We start from the raw sequence: 16,744 nt of genomic DNA, 5'->3' as shown, positions 1-16,744 counted from the left end.
CACACATAGCCTTCGCGCGCGAAATTTCGCTGGCAAATCGCGTCGCGTCGCGTGACTTAAATAGAATGGAAGTCATGGCGCATGGGCGCGTGCGCGATAATTCGCAGGCGAAATCGCTTGCGAACCGTATGTGTGTTTGGGCCTTTAGCCTTGGCTACGGTGCTAAGGGCTCACGCCGGAGATTTATCCCGCGCAGTAGCGGCGCTAAGGTTTTTTCACGGGTGGGCTAAATATTTTGTGGCCCCTAAGAATTTTGTGGCCCTTACCATTTTAGTTACCCCTTATAATTTGGTGGCAGCTGTGGCTTGCCCTCCAATATGTCTCTTATAGCTTCTACATATTTAAAAATTTGAAACTCAAAAGTATAAATTGCACTCTTCTCTTTTTTTTACTAAACTCGTCAACAACCAACAAAGGATTGTCTCTTAACCTATTAGATAAATCTCTATTTATAGAGAGCAAGGCTAAATTTGTTAATCGATTTTCAGACATTGTTGTTCTTAAAAATGATTCGAGTCTATTAAGTGTACTAAAACTACGCTCTGAAATAGTATTAGCAACAGGTATGCATAATACAATTTGGAAATATTTTACGAGATCTGGGAATGCCTGCTCGTATGTCAATAAATATTTATAGCAATCGGAAACATTTTGCAAATTTTGAGGTTTAAGATATTCATTGGTTTCAAGCTGCGTTTGCAAACTTTCTGTGTTTATGTTTTCACCGCTTTTGGTACTAAATAACATTTTAGCAACGTTGACCTGATTTTTCAGAGACTCCATTTCAAAATTAAATCTTTTGTAGTTTTGACAAAACGCAGTAATTTTTTCAACGTTCAAAAACTCGCTCGAATTTGGGTCTGATGCGCAAAGTTCTTCATAAATAGAACAATTTTCTAACAATCTTTTTTTCATTTCTAATACGAATCTATCTAAAATTTCAAAATAAGTTGCTTTAAGTTGGTCGCCAATAGTTTTGAACTCCGTTTCCCGACTTCCTATAGTACCCGTTATTATGGTACCTTTTAACCTTTTGTTTTGAATAATTTTTCTTTTCATGGGTACTTTGACGGAACTATTATTTTCTGGTACTGGAATTGAGGCTGAGAGAGCTAATTGTTTCGCAACATCCCAAATTTGATCGAATCTTTCAGAATTTCGGTCTGTTTCTAACTTTTTTATTGTGGCACCGCAAATTGCTACGGCTTGAGTTATAACTACTTTTGGATTTTGCAAATATTCAGACAACACATTTGTTACGCCTAAAATCTCATCTAATACTACGACCATTAATAAAATGCTGAAATTTTGAAGCTGGGAATGGTACCCTCTACATTCGGCTGCTTCCTCAGATTTGCCACTTTCAATTAAGTTTTCTAAAGCTAAAACTACAGCATTATATCTAGTTCTAAAAAAATGTATACATTTTTTTACTGGACCATCTAGTGTCACAACTCTGGGGTAATTTTAATATTACATCGTATTCAAGCTCTTTTTGGGCCTCTTGAAAATACTCACTTCGAAGTGACGAATTACTTTGAAATGTATAAATTGCCTGTAACAAACCAAGTGTTTCGCGAATTATTGGTACATTCTTACAGGTATCCACCAAAACTAAATTTAGGCGATGGGCGTAACAGTGCACATATGGACACATCCCACCCACAGCATCCTTAATCCTAATGTTCACTCCCGACTTACTTCCACTCATTACACTCGCTCCGTCATATGTTTGCGCTACACAGTTTGATATTTTTAACCCATTTGATAAAAGAATTTTAATAATCGCGGAAGATAAAGATTCAGCGTCAAATTTATGTAAATCAACAAAAGACAAAAACCTTTCAAGAACCTCTCCCTTAGTGGTGGTAAATCGAACACAAACACTTAGTTGTTCTACACCGCCTTTGTCCCTAGTTTCGTCAGCAATTATTGCGTAAAAACCACCCGAATCATTAATATCCTGAATAATCATTCTTTGAACAAGTGCACCACTAGTGTTAATAAGATCGTTTTGTATTGATCCGTGGGTATATTTTGCTACATTGGGCATGCTATCTACTTTTTTCTTTAAGTCAGGTGAAATGCGCTTTAACAATTCTAGGATTTCAATGAAATTTCCACGATTTTGCTGATCGTCGTTCTCTCGATGCCCTCTTAACGCGATATCCTGTTGAGCGCATGTTAAAACAATTTGCACATGGGCGGATAAAACTTCTGTTTCGAATAGTATCTAAACGGCGTTGCTTATTTATCTGTGAAGTTATAGCTCCTCGTTTCTGACTGTAAAAAATGTATGTACTTCGTTTCCGCTAATTGGTGGGTCGATTTCTCGGAAGTAAAATGTTCGTGAAATTTCTCATTCATATTTTTCCAATTTTTAAAACCAGTTGTGAAATATGTTTTTTTACCACTGCTTGGAAAATGACGGCAGCAAAAACAGTATACCATGTCATTTTCTACAGAATATTCCAAAAACGGATATTTTACATAATAAATACTATTGAAACTTCGTTTTTGACCCCTAATAATCGTTTGGGGAAATGATAAGAGCCTTGGTTGAGCGAGTGGAGAATCCATGTCGATACTAATGTCAGGAATAATTTGAGTTGCATTTAAATCAGATAGAGCAGGAGTTAAATGGTGCACGATACTGCTATTCTCATGGAGTTCTCGGGAATTCCTGGAAGCGACAAATGAAAGTGCAATGTCATTTGAATTGTTTGATTCACTTTCACTAGGAGCTCCTATTAAGATATTATCAATAACTGATTCTTCAATGCCTTCTACAACTTTATCGAAAACATTTTGACTCGTTTGCAACATAGAATGTTTATTTATAACATCGTTCGATTTATTAGTTGAAAGATTACTTTCAACATGAACCCCTATAGCGTCCTTCAATAAGCTTATTTTATTGTCAGTACTATTTTGTTTTGGTTCGGATTCTAGCGATTTGTTTTCGTTGTGGGAAAGTTGATTTTTTAAAGATTCAGTAGTGGTTGGTAAGTCAAGTTTGTTCGCAATTGCATTTAATTGAGTTTGTTCTAAGACTGGAATTGATGTTTTGAAGTACTTATTTAGAGCCCCTTTTTGAGAATTTAAAAATTCTTGACTGGCTTTTCGCTTTTTGCGACTTTGGCTTCCGGACGGAAATTTTCTACCACTCATTTCTACAATTTTTTTAAATTTGTCAATACTTAAATAGTTAAATTTACCGGATATAATTATCTAAAAGGTATCTCTAAAATCCTTCTAATTCTCGAGGAATATTTATCTTAGTAAATAATAAGACTAAGTTTCTAAGATATTAGAAAAATAACTAATAATAGTAATTTGCCTTGACAAAGGCGGTTTGGAAAATATATATCTACTAATAGTTAGCTAGCCCTGAAAAATTCTTTTTGGAAAAATTAACTATTAATAGTTAATTAGCCTTTAAAAGGCTGTTGAAATAATTTGAAATAAAATCAAACTATCAACTAGTCATTTAGCTAAGTGTTTATATTTTAAACAAGCGCATTAGGGCTTCTTTAAACCTCGAGGAGGTAGAAGTCCGCTCTTGCTAAAATATTAGAACAGAAAAGACTAAACTACTTATAATTCGAGAAAGACTTTCAAAATATATATCTACTAATAGTTAGCTAGCCTTGAAAAAGGCTGTTTGGAAAAATTAATTATTAATAGTTAATTAGCCTTTAAAAGGCTGTTGAAATAATTTGAAATAAAATTAAACTATCAACTAGTCATTTAGCTAAGTGTTTATATTTTAAATAAGCGCATTAGGGCTTCTTTAAACCTCGAGGAGGTAGAAGTCCGCTCTTGCCAAAATAATAGAACAGAAAGACTAAAGACTTAAAATTCGAGGAAGACTTTCAAAATAGACCCGACTCGTTCTGGAGCTCAAGACGAAATGGAAAGAAATGTTTAAAAAAAAAGCAGCTTAGCGGTCGAGCCTGGCATTGACCATATTTCGCAAAAGTGGTGAAATCGAAAAACCGCAGAATTTTCCAGGAAGCGAGAAGAGCAAGGTCGTTTTATTGTTGTGGCTATCGTCGTGTTTACTGGACCCCCTTCTGAGCTTGTATCCGAGCGTCGGATTCCGAGCATTGACGTGCATGCCCGCTGGGGTATTTCCTGAAATTCCCTCAAGCCCCTTTCTCTTCTTTCAATTGTTCATTAAACTTTCTCTCCATTTCCGCTCCCTTCGCCTCCCGAATCTATCTGTTTATGGTCTACTATCTTTTTGAGTAAACGAATTGATTTTTAAAGATTTTTCCCCGCGAAAAACTTTACTTGGCAATAAAAACAAAGAAATTTCAAATATGTGGCCTCTTAAATATAAATATGTGGCCCTTTTAATATAAATATGTGGCCCCCTCAGAAATGCATGGGGGGCTAAAGCCCACTTCAGCCCATACATAGCGCCGCTACTGATCCCGCGTGGTTCGAAGTTTAAAAACGTTCGCGCATGGCTTGTGAGCATTCGTAATGCATTTCGCTAGTGTACGACGTAGCCACTAGGAGGTGCAGATTTTGAATACCTACCTCTTAATAACGGGTATGTGATCGTCAAAAATTTGGCTTATGGGGACCTTATAATAGGCTTATGGTTTTACTAGTGTGGCCTACGCTATTATATAAGCCCATGAACGCGAAATTTCTTCAATTAATTTCTGGAATTTCAGGTCTACAATTCTGACCACTAGGTTATCTCTTATCTAGACCTCGTTGCATAGGCAACAATGAACTTTCAACTTCAAAGCGTCAAGTCGACACGCAGGTGCGAAGAGCAACTGTTGCATTACAACAATTTTGGGATGTAATTTACTTTTGATTTGATTTCTCTAACGAAGTTTAATTTTCAAAATTTACGATAAAGAAAGGTAAGGACATATATTTCATTACTATAAATTGTCTCATTGGTAAAAGTTAGGCCTAACTTTTGAAAATCCTCTTATTATTAGGTCCAGCTCAGAGAGCCATCTTTCGGGAAACAAACCAAACAAACAAGTCGTCGCCTCGTTAAAATGTACCCCCATTGTCAGAAATCGACGACGGGCCTTAATAATAGTGTAGGGCTGTAGGCAACGGTTAAAGGAAAACAAAGAGATATCAGATCGATTCGCCTCGACCCGAGTTGTATTGCGATACATCATAAAAAATCGCCTCAACGGTTATTCTCTGTAAGTATAAATAAGTAAGATGTTCTCTATTTCTGCCCCCAAGATATTAATGGGACTTCGCAAATGTCGTCTAGATAATACTACATTGAAATGTAAGTGAATATAGTAACTCTAAATGTCATTTAGAATGTTTACCTTTTCTCAGGGTTCGTACCATAAAAATTTCAAATTTCTACCTTAAGTAAATACACCGGGTGTAATTTCATCGTTTTCTAAAAAATTTCACACTTTTAGAAAAATCATTTTTCCACCACTAGGTGCTAGATCAATTTTGCCAATTAAGAATTTGTAAAGCATCATCTGAAACCTACGAATAACTTTGGTTCGATGGGAAAAGACCTGTAGTTCACACGACTGGAAAAATTTCTACCTTAAGTAGTTTCCGTAAAAAATAACTTGTATTAAAACAAATACAGCCACATTCTTCGTTTTAAAGAACGGCCAGTTTTTATTAATAATTAATTAATAATCAGCTAGGCTAATACCTAATTCCAATATTTAAATCTAATAATCTCCATACACTACCTTTTGATTTAACAAAATTTTATGATAATATTAATATTTAATAACATTGTTACAAGTAATTTTATTCAACGGTTAACGCCCGAAAACGTTTTAAAATTAAATTGAATTAAATTAAAAAGTACGCGACTTGGAAAAAACCAAGTACCCGACGACGAAACAATTGTGTTTGGACAATACTATTGGCTAAATTCATTTTGTTTTTAATTGAATTTTTTATTCAAAAATATTTGCAGTGAAATCCTTAAAGGTTCGACCTGAATGCTTTAAAGGTTCACAAAATCGTTTGAATTTATGAAATATGACTTTAAAAATACCAACATTTTATTGATACGGCATATAAAGAAATAAATTCACATTATTTTGATAATTTAAAATGTCTACGTTTTAGACTGTCGGCGACATCTAGGTCGAACTTCGGGTATTTAAAAATGGCGTTGCCCCTGTGAAAGGATCCTCTTCTTCGTCAAATGTGTATCGGTCTATTATACAGAATTCAAAGCGATAAAATTTTGTCATTTAAAAGAATTAAACTCGTAATTAAAGGGAGTAGAAACTTAATAAAAAATCGGCTATCAATGTTTTAAAATTCTGCGTTTCTGTTGGCGCCATCTGGTAGGACTGGGTATTTAAAAAGCGACTTCTAATGGCGTTACCAACTTGAAAAGACCTTATCGTTCTTCCATCATTAAAAAATTAAATTAACTAAAAAGTCACTTAAATAAAATAGATTCAATTATGGTGTTAGTATAATTTAAAGGGAGTAGAAACCAAATAAACAATCATCTGCTGTTAGAAGTTTTAGAATAATTTGAAATTCTGCGTTTCAGACTGTGGGCGCCATCTGGTAGGACTGGGTATTTAAAAAGCGACTTCTAATGGCGTTACCAACTTGAAAAGACCTTATCGTTCTTCCATCATTAAAAAATTTAATTAAATAAAAAATCCGTTTAAATAAAAGAGATTCAATTATGGTGTTAGTATAATTTAAAGGGAGTAGAAACCAAATAAAAAATCGTCTGCTGTTAGAAGTTTTAGGATAATTTGAAATTCTGCGTTTCAGACTGTTGGCGCCATCTGGTAGGACTTAGAGTATCTAATGGAGTTCAAATATGTATTGGTTTGAAGTAACGCCCTACCGTCCAGCAGTTGTCTTTAAGTGTCATCCTGGGACGTGTTCGATTTCTCGTGTAGTAGTTGAGTAATTCTGGGATCGTAGACTTTTCTGATTTTGTTGTACATGTACTTGAAGAAGAAGAGGATGTCGTCGTACTGTCCGCGGTAAGGTTGGCTCGGGTGGATGGCCTGATGGTACTCCACCAGGAAGTAGTAGATCGCTTCTACGGTGGATAGGTAAGACATGGGTTTGGTACGCTGGTGACGCCAAAATACAGAATCGTGCTTTCGAAGGATAACGCACGGTAGCCCTGTAAAGACGTTGTTTTTTTAAATAGATATTCCTGAATTGGCCTGATGACTTAAGTGTTATCCAATATTTTAAATATCATAGCCGGAGAGTGGGTTTTGGACACGGGCGTTTTGTCGGCTGGATACCTTACATTTTAAATGATACAGAAGATATTCTAAACAATAACATTACAATTTTTCAAACAATAACATTAAAGTATTTCGAGTGACATTAAGGTAATTCGAATGACATTATGGTATTTCAAATGACATTAAGGTCTTTCGAATGACAATAAGGTCTTTCGAATGACAATAAGGTCTTTCGAATGACATTAAGGTCTTTCGAATGACAATAAGGTCTTTCGAATGACAATAAGGTCTTTCGAATGACAATAAGGTCTTTCGAATGACAATAAGGTCTTTCGAATGACATTAAGGTCTTTCGAATGACATTAAGGTCTTTCGAATGACATTAAGGTCTTTCGAATGACATTAAGGTCTTTCGAAGTTTTGAATGACATTAAGGTCTTTCGAATGACATTAAGGTCTGTCGAATGACATTAAGGTCTGTCGAATGACAATAAGGTCTGTCGAATGACAATAAGGTCTTTCGAATGACAATAAGGTCTTTCGAATGACAATAAGATCTTTCGAATGACAATAAGGTCTTTCGAATGACATTAATGTCTTTCGAATGACATTATGGTATTTCAAAGGACATTAAGGTATTTCAAAGGACATTAAGGTATTTCAAATGACATTATGGTATTTGGTCTTTTTTGTAAAATAAATGTATAAAAACGTTTCTGTAACAAAAACAAATTACAACTGAGTTTCTTGAAATAAATTTTATAATTTATGAAAATAATAATCTAAAAAACTCAATTTTAATAGTTACGGATAAGATTTTTTTTTCCCATCGTTGAAATCTACGCTGGTTGACAAAAAGTTATTTTATTTATAAATTAACGATCTAAAGTAATTAGCATGAGGGACTTAACAGTTCAAAGGCCCCGCATTCCCGGGCGATTCTCCAATTCTGAGCAATAGGTGCTATAGGAAGGGGGCGTAACCTGACTCCACGTCGCCGAAATCAGACTGATGCCCAGGGCTCGGGTTAAGGGATGCTTTGCACTTTTACTTCGCTTAATGGCCGAGGAATCGATAGGAAAGCTACATTTAAACCAGACGAAGAGGTAAAAAATGTGGTTGACGAGGTATTTACGCCAAATTTTTACATTCTAATATTTACATCTAATATTACATTTAATATTACAATTATTATTAAAATTGATATTTACACGAGAAAATATCAATTTGGTGAAATTTACAAGTCATTTGACGAGATTCCAAATGATTTGTAACTTAATCAAGGGTCAATGATATGTCGATTGACATATCATTGACCCTTATAGCCAGGGTTGTTTGATTAAAAGCAAATGATTTTTTTTGAATCGTTGATTTAAATCCGTTCCTATAAAAGGTTGTGTAAAAGGAATTAAATTTCCACAAATGATAGATTTACCATTGAATTATTATATTTTAGACTATTACCTCTCACAATGATATTAGACTCTTATGATGCCATAAGAACTTAAAAGAATTGTGTTAATTAAATATTACTGTAAATCCTCTAATACTTAAGTTAATTAATTCTCACTACTGCTTTTTTTATGGTACCCGAGTCCCGACTATCAAATTGAAAATGTGATATTTCCTATACAGTAATAAGTGAATACTGTGATAAAAAATACTTATTTCTTTGAATAAATATTTTGTAAATGATAAAACTGTCTACTATTGATACAAAAATAATAACTAATATCAATAAGCTCATATATTGCTTTTAAAAAATGACAAAAACCAAAAAATAATTAAAATAAAAAAATCCGATTTAAAAAAAAATCAACAACCCTGCTTCTAACCCTGACTGTTCAAGAGATATGAACGACACGGGGGCATCGGCTACGCTGTACGTGAAAAAAGACTTTTGAGTGGACTTACGCTGTTAGTCAAATCTAATTTCCTGAAATATGTGAAATAACCAAAGAAAAAATTATCAAGTTCTACCTACGGATGAGAATACACCGTAAAACTTTAGAAACTTAAATTTAAAAAATAAAAGTTTACTTTTTCTAATCTGGCTTGAGTTTTGTAATCATTCAATTTCATAATATTTGTAATTATTTGTATTTACTAAAATATTTAATGAATATTTCTCCAATTTTTAAACAGCAGACGAAAAAACATAGTGCCATCTATACATTCTGCGGGTAAAGTATTATTTGTAGTGCTACCAATCAGTTTTCAGGAAATCGGGGGAATCAGCCCTCCATGGTGAAACCAGTACGCACTAGGGATTGCGTGTAAAAACAGACTGAAATTCTTTAATAACAATAGTGCAAACAGACTTCCTCTTTGATAATTTACGAACGGTCCAATAGAAGGTAATTGAATTCTTCGAGTGCTTAAAAATATTAAATATTTGTTGTCTGACTTGGGTACATATAACCCACGCGCCACGAAATAATGAAACCATTACTCGTTGAATTGAGATGGAATGGCCGTAAAGACGAAATAGACCCTCCAAATCCAAAACATTGTTAGAAAAACCTTTATTACCGAAACGGCTAATTGTCAGCCTATATCGTCATTATTAAACTTACGATTTATCGCAAATCGTCCCTTGTTACTATCTTACGCGGCGGATGAAAGAAGTCAATGCCAACTGAAACCGGGAATTATCGAGTGTGCGCCTGGGATAAATCAACTGATGCCTCGTTCACACTACCCGCTTTTTGTCAGCTGACCTGGTCCACTTGACAAGTCAATCTGATAAGTCAGGCAATATGAACGCTCTACCTGACCTGATTTTTGTTAAATCAAATGGTCTGACTTCAATCGGATAGGCACCCGAAAGACAATATCCAATGAGGTGAATGGAAATTGACACGTGGCTGACGCACGTGATAACAAACTATTTTTTTTTGTTTACCGTGAGTCAAAGGCTTAGCCGCTTAGCTATGGCGTCGAAGAAAGCATCGGCATTCTTTTCACCCGTGTAGATCTCTGTGTTTTCCTTTTCTATTATTTTCATCCAAGAGAAGAGCTATTCCAATTAACGCTATTTTTCTGTTCCTATTATAATCTTCCATTTTAAACCTAATCAATGAGTTTCTACAATTGAAATAGCAGATGCTTTCAAATGGTACGCCCTAGCTCGTTAAAAACCGGCGCATGCGCAATCAAGGTCACATGACGAAGTCATGTAGCGTTGCCAGTTCCTGAAACTAAAATTATCGTACCAGAGCCAAAACATTATCGATTTCAAAAATACATTCTCGTACGCCTGAAAACTGGCGGTTAATTTTAATTTTCTGTGAAATACTGACGTTAAACTTTTAAAATAAATGTTTTTAATAACACTTAAAGCTCGATGGATTGAAAACTTACGTTTTAAATTCTATTTTTTTCAGACAATTTCAAACTTATAGTACATTATCGTACGCGCAAACTGAATTATCTAAAAATGCGTACTATATAGTACGTCTTTGAAAATATCGTACGTCCCAAAAATGAGCTCGAAATTATCGACCTGTACGATAATTATCGTAAGTCTGGCAACGCTAGCTTGTCAGCTGACAAAAAGCGTGTAGTGTGAACGAGGCATTGGTCAGGACGATAATGTACGAAGGAAACACGTCACCCGCGTGCGCTTTGATCGCGTCGGAAGCCGCCAGTTTTAGGGAACCAATGAGATAGCGGGGTGATTTGATTGACTCTTAAGGGGAGGAGCTTACTGTTAGAGCGCGAGGTTGATTGGGAGAAACGCTCAAAATCGTCTGAATATAGTCATTCTCTCCAAGTACAAATAAAGTCTTTGTTAGCTAGGCCAAAAATAAAATATATCAAGCAATGTTTGTAGAAGCGAAACAAAGCTAACGAGAAGCATTATGAGGATCGGGAGGCTGGAATGAATGAGACCGACCACCGACATTGTTCCTCGAGATAATGAAATCAACTCTCTGAAGGGTCGCCCACTCCGGAAATGAAGATAACAACAAATTAGGGTTCAAAGGGAAGACAATGAATGTCGCAGGAAGACAATATACACTTACGTCGAAGTCTCTCGTCTCCGTAGAGCCTCTTCGTTTGTCTCCACGTGCTGCAATTGAAAAGGGGGTTTTGCAATTATTAGCGCCACCCATTTATCAACTAACGAGCGACAAATACACTTTACACAAATAGTTTAAATTTAAGAGTGTTTGGTTAATCGATTGGGAATCTTTCTAATAGAATCGACAAATAAAGTTTTCCTTCGTCTTTGACGTTGTATGTAAATTTAAATTCGCGTGTAAATTTTAAATTAAAATATAAATATTTTATCTCATTATACTGCTAATTTTATAAGTATTGTACCTTCGCCAACAAAATCTTGTAGGGTTGCCATATTTTCAGTTTCATATTCCCTGTTCCTCTATTTATAGGCTTCGAGCTTAGTAAATATAGCGCCATCTGCCTTAATATCTGTCAACTAAATATATGAAGAAATAGCAGACGATGTTTTTCGGTTGAACTTTCAGTTGTTGCGTAGATAATTTTGAACGAGCAGAGAGCATTTATATATTCAATTTAAAACTCGGTCGGTAGGCGGCGATACTTATGACCAAAATTTAAACTACGCACCAAGCCTATAGAGAATATTCTCTAATCTTTTAAGGCCAAAATTACATAATTTTAGCTTCATATTTTACTTTGAAGGTAATTCTTCAGATTATGTATTAGCCATGGTTATTCAACTTTAGAATTTGCGATTACAGAAGTATTCGAATAGAGCCCATAAACCAGACTTACTTCCCCCAAATTCCCCAATCTTTTATCCTTATAGCGCAGTAGGGCCATCTAGGTTATTTACATTGAGTAAAGATAGCCTAAATTTTAAATAGAAAATAAATAATTATTTTCAGTAAATATCTAAGAGTAAATACATTTTATTATCTTCATAATTAATCGACCATAGCATTGTTTTCTCATTATTTAACGAGCTTCTATTTATCTGCAATAGAGGGAGCTGTTAACAATAACTTAAAATCCCACTCCTTGAGTCCTTCAACTAGGCAAAGATAATATAGGCCTTGTACCCTAGATTAGAATTAACTGCTTTGCACGTGGTCAATAGCGTTTACCCACTTCCTGCCAGAACTCAGAAAAATTAAGCTCGATAGTTACTATGGTAACCAACTAGTAAAGCGTCGTAATCCAACCTCTGAAAAGTTAAATAACCCTGTTTTAACTATAAATAATTTTTAGATCGCCTTCATAAATTATCAAGCTAAATTTAAATTCCCTGAATTTTTAGAACTATTTACAATTTTTTTTCAGACCTGTATAAGAACTTTCTAAAACTTGAGGGAAAATGGTTTACAAGATAGTGAATATCCCCAGTGGCGTAGCTAGCATGGGTGACACACGGGGCGGATATCATGGTGTGCTATTTACTAGTCTCTAGTTTGTATAAGTTTTTATTTGCCACTGATCACAGCCCGAATTTTATAACATCCCTACATCGTCACGCGGTGTAATGAGGGGGTGAAATTTGGGCTGTGATCAGTGGCGTAGCTAGGGGGGGGCGCGGGGGAGATCCGCCCCGGGTTCCACCCGACCGTGAAAAAAAGATGAAAACTCACCCCATGCTAGCTACGCCACTGGCTGTGATGCCGTGTACGCATTCTGCTTTGACGGGAAAATAGCTGCCATTGTATACCGGACCAAGGCACATGATTAATTTTTTGGATGGATGCTTCTTTTAACTGTGTATTATATACTTATGTCATTATATATTAGTAGAAGTATATATCTCTTACGAAAGAATCCTATTATTTAGTGGTTGGTAAAATGACATTTGCAAAATAATCTTATCATCCAATTGTAATATTGACATTTTATCAAAATTTTTAAACTTCTATGATCCTTTTCAACATGCGATGACTCCCAAAAACCAAGCAATTAATTATTAGTCAAATGACCGGAAAAAAAAATATTATTTGCTATTTTCGCACTTCCCCAACAGAAGAAAGTAAGACTTATTTCCTGGTTAGATTTTGCTCGATCGGAGCTTGTAATGCCATCTATGTTCCGTCTTGCGAATTAAGGTTCAACGAGGGGTGCCAATAATTTTCAAACTCATATTTTATTGCTTTAATTTATTGGAAAATGAACGTATTAAGACGGGTATTATTTTCAAATTGTGTAATAAATAACAATGTACTTCAATTAAATAACCTAAATGCTAGATTACTAACGAGTGGGCCTCCATTACCAAAATGTTATTTTGATATAACAGCCGATGGTAAAGATTTAGGAAGAATAACCTTCCAGTTACGATCCGATGTAGTTCCCAAAACGGCTGAGAACTTTCGATCATTATGCGTTGGGGATAAAGGATTTGGTTACAAAGGTACTTATTAAATTATAGTAACTTAGAATTATTTGAATAATGATTGCCCTCTAATACCCAGGCAGCACGTTTCATCGCGTTATTCCAAAATTTATGGCTCAAGGTGGAGATTTTACTAAACATAATGGAACAGGAGGAAAATCAATATACGGAGAAAAGTTTGAGGATGAAAACTTCACTTTAAAGCACACCGAACCCGGTTTACTATCCATGGCTAATGCGGGGCCCAACACTAATGGTTCTCAATTCTTTATAACAACTGCCATTACATCATGGTTAGATGGAAACCATGTGGTTTTTGGAAAAGTAGTGGAAGGCATGGATGTACTTAAAGTAGTTGAAGGTTACGGTACGCAAAATGGCAAAACCAAGAAAAAGCTCGTAATTAAAGATTGCGGGGAAATTACAATTGAAGAAAAGTAAATAGACATTACTGTTCATTTGTTCAACCATTAATTTAGTTACTCTAAAATGTTCTGATATTAATATTAAAGCATATTCACTTATGATCCAAACTAGCATTGATTCTTATTTACCATTTTTCTTGGGTTTAAAAAATTATATTTTTTTCAAAATATTTCTTACCTATCAATGAAGACCACTTTCTTAAATGCGAAGTTTAGAGATTCCTTAGAAGCAGTTTCACTCATGTTTTTAACACAATACTCTTTCAATTCTTTGGCATTTTTTCCAGGAAATACTAGTAATACCTTTATAATTATAATTTATAAGAATTGGAAGGTTAACTATTAAATAAATAGGTATGCAGAATTCAGGATACTGACATTGTCTTTAGAATAATCTGGAATCTCCGGGTATATATAAACTTTAACATTATCACGAGCCAACACTGCAGCATGAATTGCTGTACTTTTCCCATCTGTTTCATTTGCATGTTTTATGACATCGATGAAGATTGGTAACTAAGATAAACCAATACTTAATGTTAATATTTAAAAGATTTATGGGATTAAGAATTTAAAAAGGTTTTGAATACTTGCCATTAGATTTGGTAATTTATCTTTAATATTATCAAGAGGCACACAGCAAGTGTAACAGAAGTATTTCCTGGATTTACCACAGATTGGGCATGAACCCCTTTCAGTAGCTATTTCATCCAAAAATTTGGAGTCGCTTATTTTCAGTTGCCCCAAGGGTTGTGTTTTAGATGCTAAAAAATCATGGTATAAATCAAATAAATTTTTAAAAACAATTCTACTGCCTTGTAAGAAATTGAGAGACTAAACTATCATGACAATAGTTAACAAATAAATGTTACATTTTAACCTTTTACATAGGTATGGAGAATCCCACATTTGCGAAAGGGCCACACTGGCGTTTGAATTTGACCTGTTTCACGCGCTAGTTTCCAGAATATGATTTTTTGGATCTGCTATCACGTGCTTAATTCAGGCGGAATTTTTTATATGCCTGTGTGGCCCTTTAAATTTCTTTCTTTTACAAAAAAAGCTGAGCTTCTGCCAATGTGTTTCGATGTAATGGTGAAAACACCCATATATATGGCATAAGCACAGCTTTGGAAGCCTCTTATAAAACCAAACCCCATAGAACACTCATATGGATAAATATCCAGGTCTTACCATTGGTAAAGAGACAGCTGTATTCAATGAAAGGTCTTTTTTCGGATTCTTCGCGCACGCTTCCTTCCATACTCACTTTGTAGATTTGACAGATTTAAGCCAAGGCTTAGCTTTGCAGTTAATCTTTGTACCTCCACGATTCTTTAAATTTCAACCGAGACACTTGAACCAATTAAAGCTAGAGTTCCGTTTATTAGATGTATATTAAATGCAATATTAAAATAATAAATCTTGACTAAACTTCACCGCAACATTGAACTTTTCAAAAAGCACGTTAAATCTGAGCAGAATTTTGAGCAGACTACCCACTAAAGAGGTAACGAATTAACGATGTCAGTCTTGGAAATAAGGAATTTTTTAAAAATAGTCCTCAGGATTACATTACTGTCCCCATATGTAACATAATTACTCATAAGTATGCCACTAGCTCTATTTCTTCACTAACGGTTTGTTTCACAGATATTGCGTCATCTGTACGCTACGTAATATTTGACTTCATCGAATCTCAAATTCCGATTATGCCGTCGAACAATTAGCTCTACGTCTGATAAACCGACGGCCATTTTTATTTGTAAACAAACCGGTTTGAACAACCAAGGCTTAGGAGCTAAAATGAACTACAATATAGTGTTAAGTTCTGTTAATGTAATTAATTTGCAAATTAATGAAGTTCTCGGAGACTTACGTTCTAAAATAAATTTGCATTGTCAAATAAAAGAAGCAGGTTTATTGGAAAAAAATTGTTGAAATTCAGGTTGAGCTTTTCTGGCGCATCTATAAGGTTGGAGACTTTGCAGATTCTTTTGAGCCTAGGCCTAACTCTTCTAGGCTTGATATGGGTTTTAATAACGCTGGTGGAAATTGGAATATCCCACTTCGACGACTTGTTCCATTTTCGGAAAGCGATCACTTATTGGTAACTTTACCCAACCTTTTATTTTTCTAAATTACTCATTATTTAACTTCATCCGCACAAACCGAGCGAGTTTATAAATTTCAATAAAGCTACATTGGGCTGACTAAAATTCCGACGCAAAAAATTCCTTCTCAATTTAGAGGTTTTCCATTGGCTTAAATACATATGTTAGTAGCCAATAGTCAGGGGCGTAGGAACGTTCTAGAAGTTGGAGGGGGCAAAGTGAAACCAAAAGGGGTCTGGAGAATGGTTTTTAATTTTTAATGGAGTGTAGCTTCTCGGAATGCATTTTTACATTTTTCTACTATATACATTGGCGGGAAAAGACTGAAATTTAAACGCAGTTGAGGTTCTATAAGCTTTATACGCTTTTAAAATGATAATTTGAGCCTTGCGTAGATTTCAACTGACCAAAACGTTGGAGGGGGCAATAACATTAGTTGCCCCTCCCAGTAAAATTCTAGGGAGGGGCATTGCCCCCCTTGCCCCCCCTGGTTCCTACGCCCCTGCCAATAGTGTGACTCCCAAAATTACTAGGATGATTAAAAAGGTTAAAATCTAACGTAGTCCACCTTTTTACTGGTTCGTGGTGAAACAAACCGTTAGTGAAGATTTTTGAATGGAATAAAGGTACAGTGGCATACTTATGAGTAAT

At 35.0% G+C, this 16,744-nt stretch overlaps 1 protein-coding gene, 1 long non-coding RNA gene and 1 pseudogene across 6 annotated transcripts; 2 read left to right on the top strand and 1 right to left on the bottom strand.

Moving 5' to 3' along the window:
- The first annotated feature begins 4,767 nt into the window (after positions 1-4,767).
- Positions 4,768-6,920, top strand: LOC149942806 (uncharacterized). Its single transcript, XR_016481152.1, has 3 exons — positions 4,768-4,886; positions 4,968-5,186; positions 6,772-6,920. It is a non-coding gene; the product is annotated as an uncharacterized LOC149942806 (long non-coding RNA).
- LOC149942804 (tRNA-uridine aminocarboxypropyltransferase 1) lies at positions 6,015-15,541 on the bottom strand. 4 transcript variants are annotated; one of them, XM_090177415.1, is made up of 7 exons: positions 15,174-15,539; positions 14,574-14,743; positions 14,358-14,495; positions 14,158-14,282; positions 11,234-11,280; positions 6,848-7,135; positions 6,015-6,214 (listed from the first exon to the last, which is right to left on the bottom strand). In XM_090177415.1, exons 1-6 carry the CDS (start codon positions 15,241-15,243, stop codon positions 6,864-6,866), a joined length of 822 nt encoding a protein of 273 aa, XP_090033541.1. In that variant the 5' UTR covers positions 15,244-15,539; the 3' UTR covers positions 6,015-6,214; positions 6,848-6,863. The 4 variants fall into 4 exon arrangements, with proteins under 4 accessions (XP_090033541.1, XP_090033540.1, XP_090033544.1 ...); XM_090177414.1 differs by having other exon boundaries at positions 6,015-6,190; positions 15,174-15,538; XM_090177418.1 differs by lacking the exon at positions 11,234-11,280 and having other exon boundaries at positions 15,174-15,541.
- Positions 13,329-14,081, top strand: LOC149942805 (peptidyl-prolyl cis-trans isomerase pseudogene; annotated as a pseudogene). Its single transcript, XR_016481161.1, has 2 exons — positions 13,329-13,572; positions 13,634-14,081. The product of XR_016481161.1 is annotated as a peptidyl-prolyl cis-trans isomerase pseudogene (transcript).
- Positions 15,542-16,744: the final 1,203 nt, after the last annotated feature.

This window comes from Leiobunum rupestre, chromosome 6 (genome assembly GCF_980474605.1).
Source record: "Leiobunum rupestre chromosome 6, qqLeiRupe1.1.hap1, whole genome shotgun sequence".
NCBI lineage: Eukaryota > Metazoa > Arthropoda > Arachnida > Opiliones > Sclerosomatidae > Leiobunum > Leiobunum rupestre.
The sequence above is the reverse complement of the archived record's forward strand: the minus strand, read 5'-3'. Positions and strand labels throughout refer to the sequence as shown.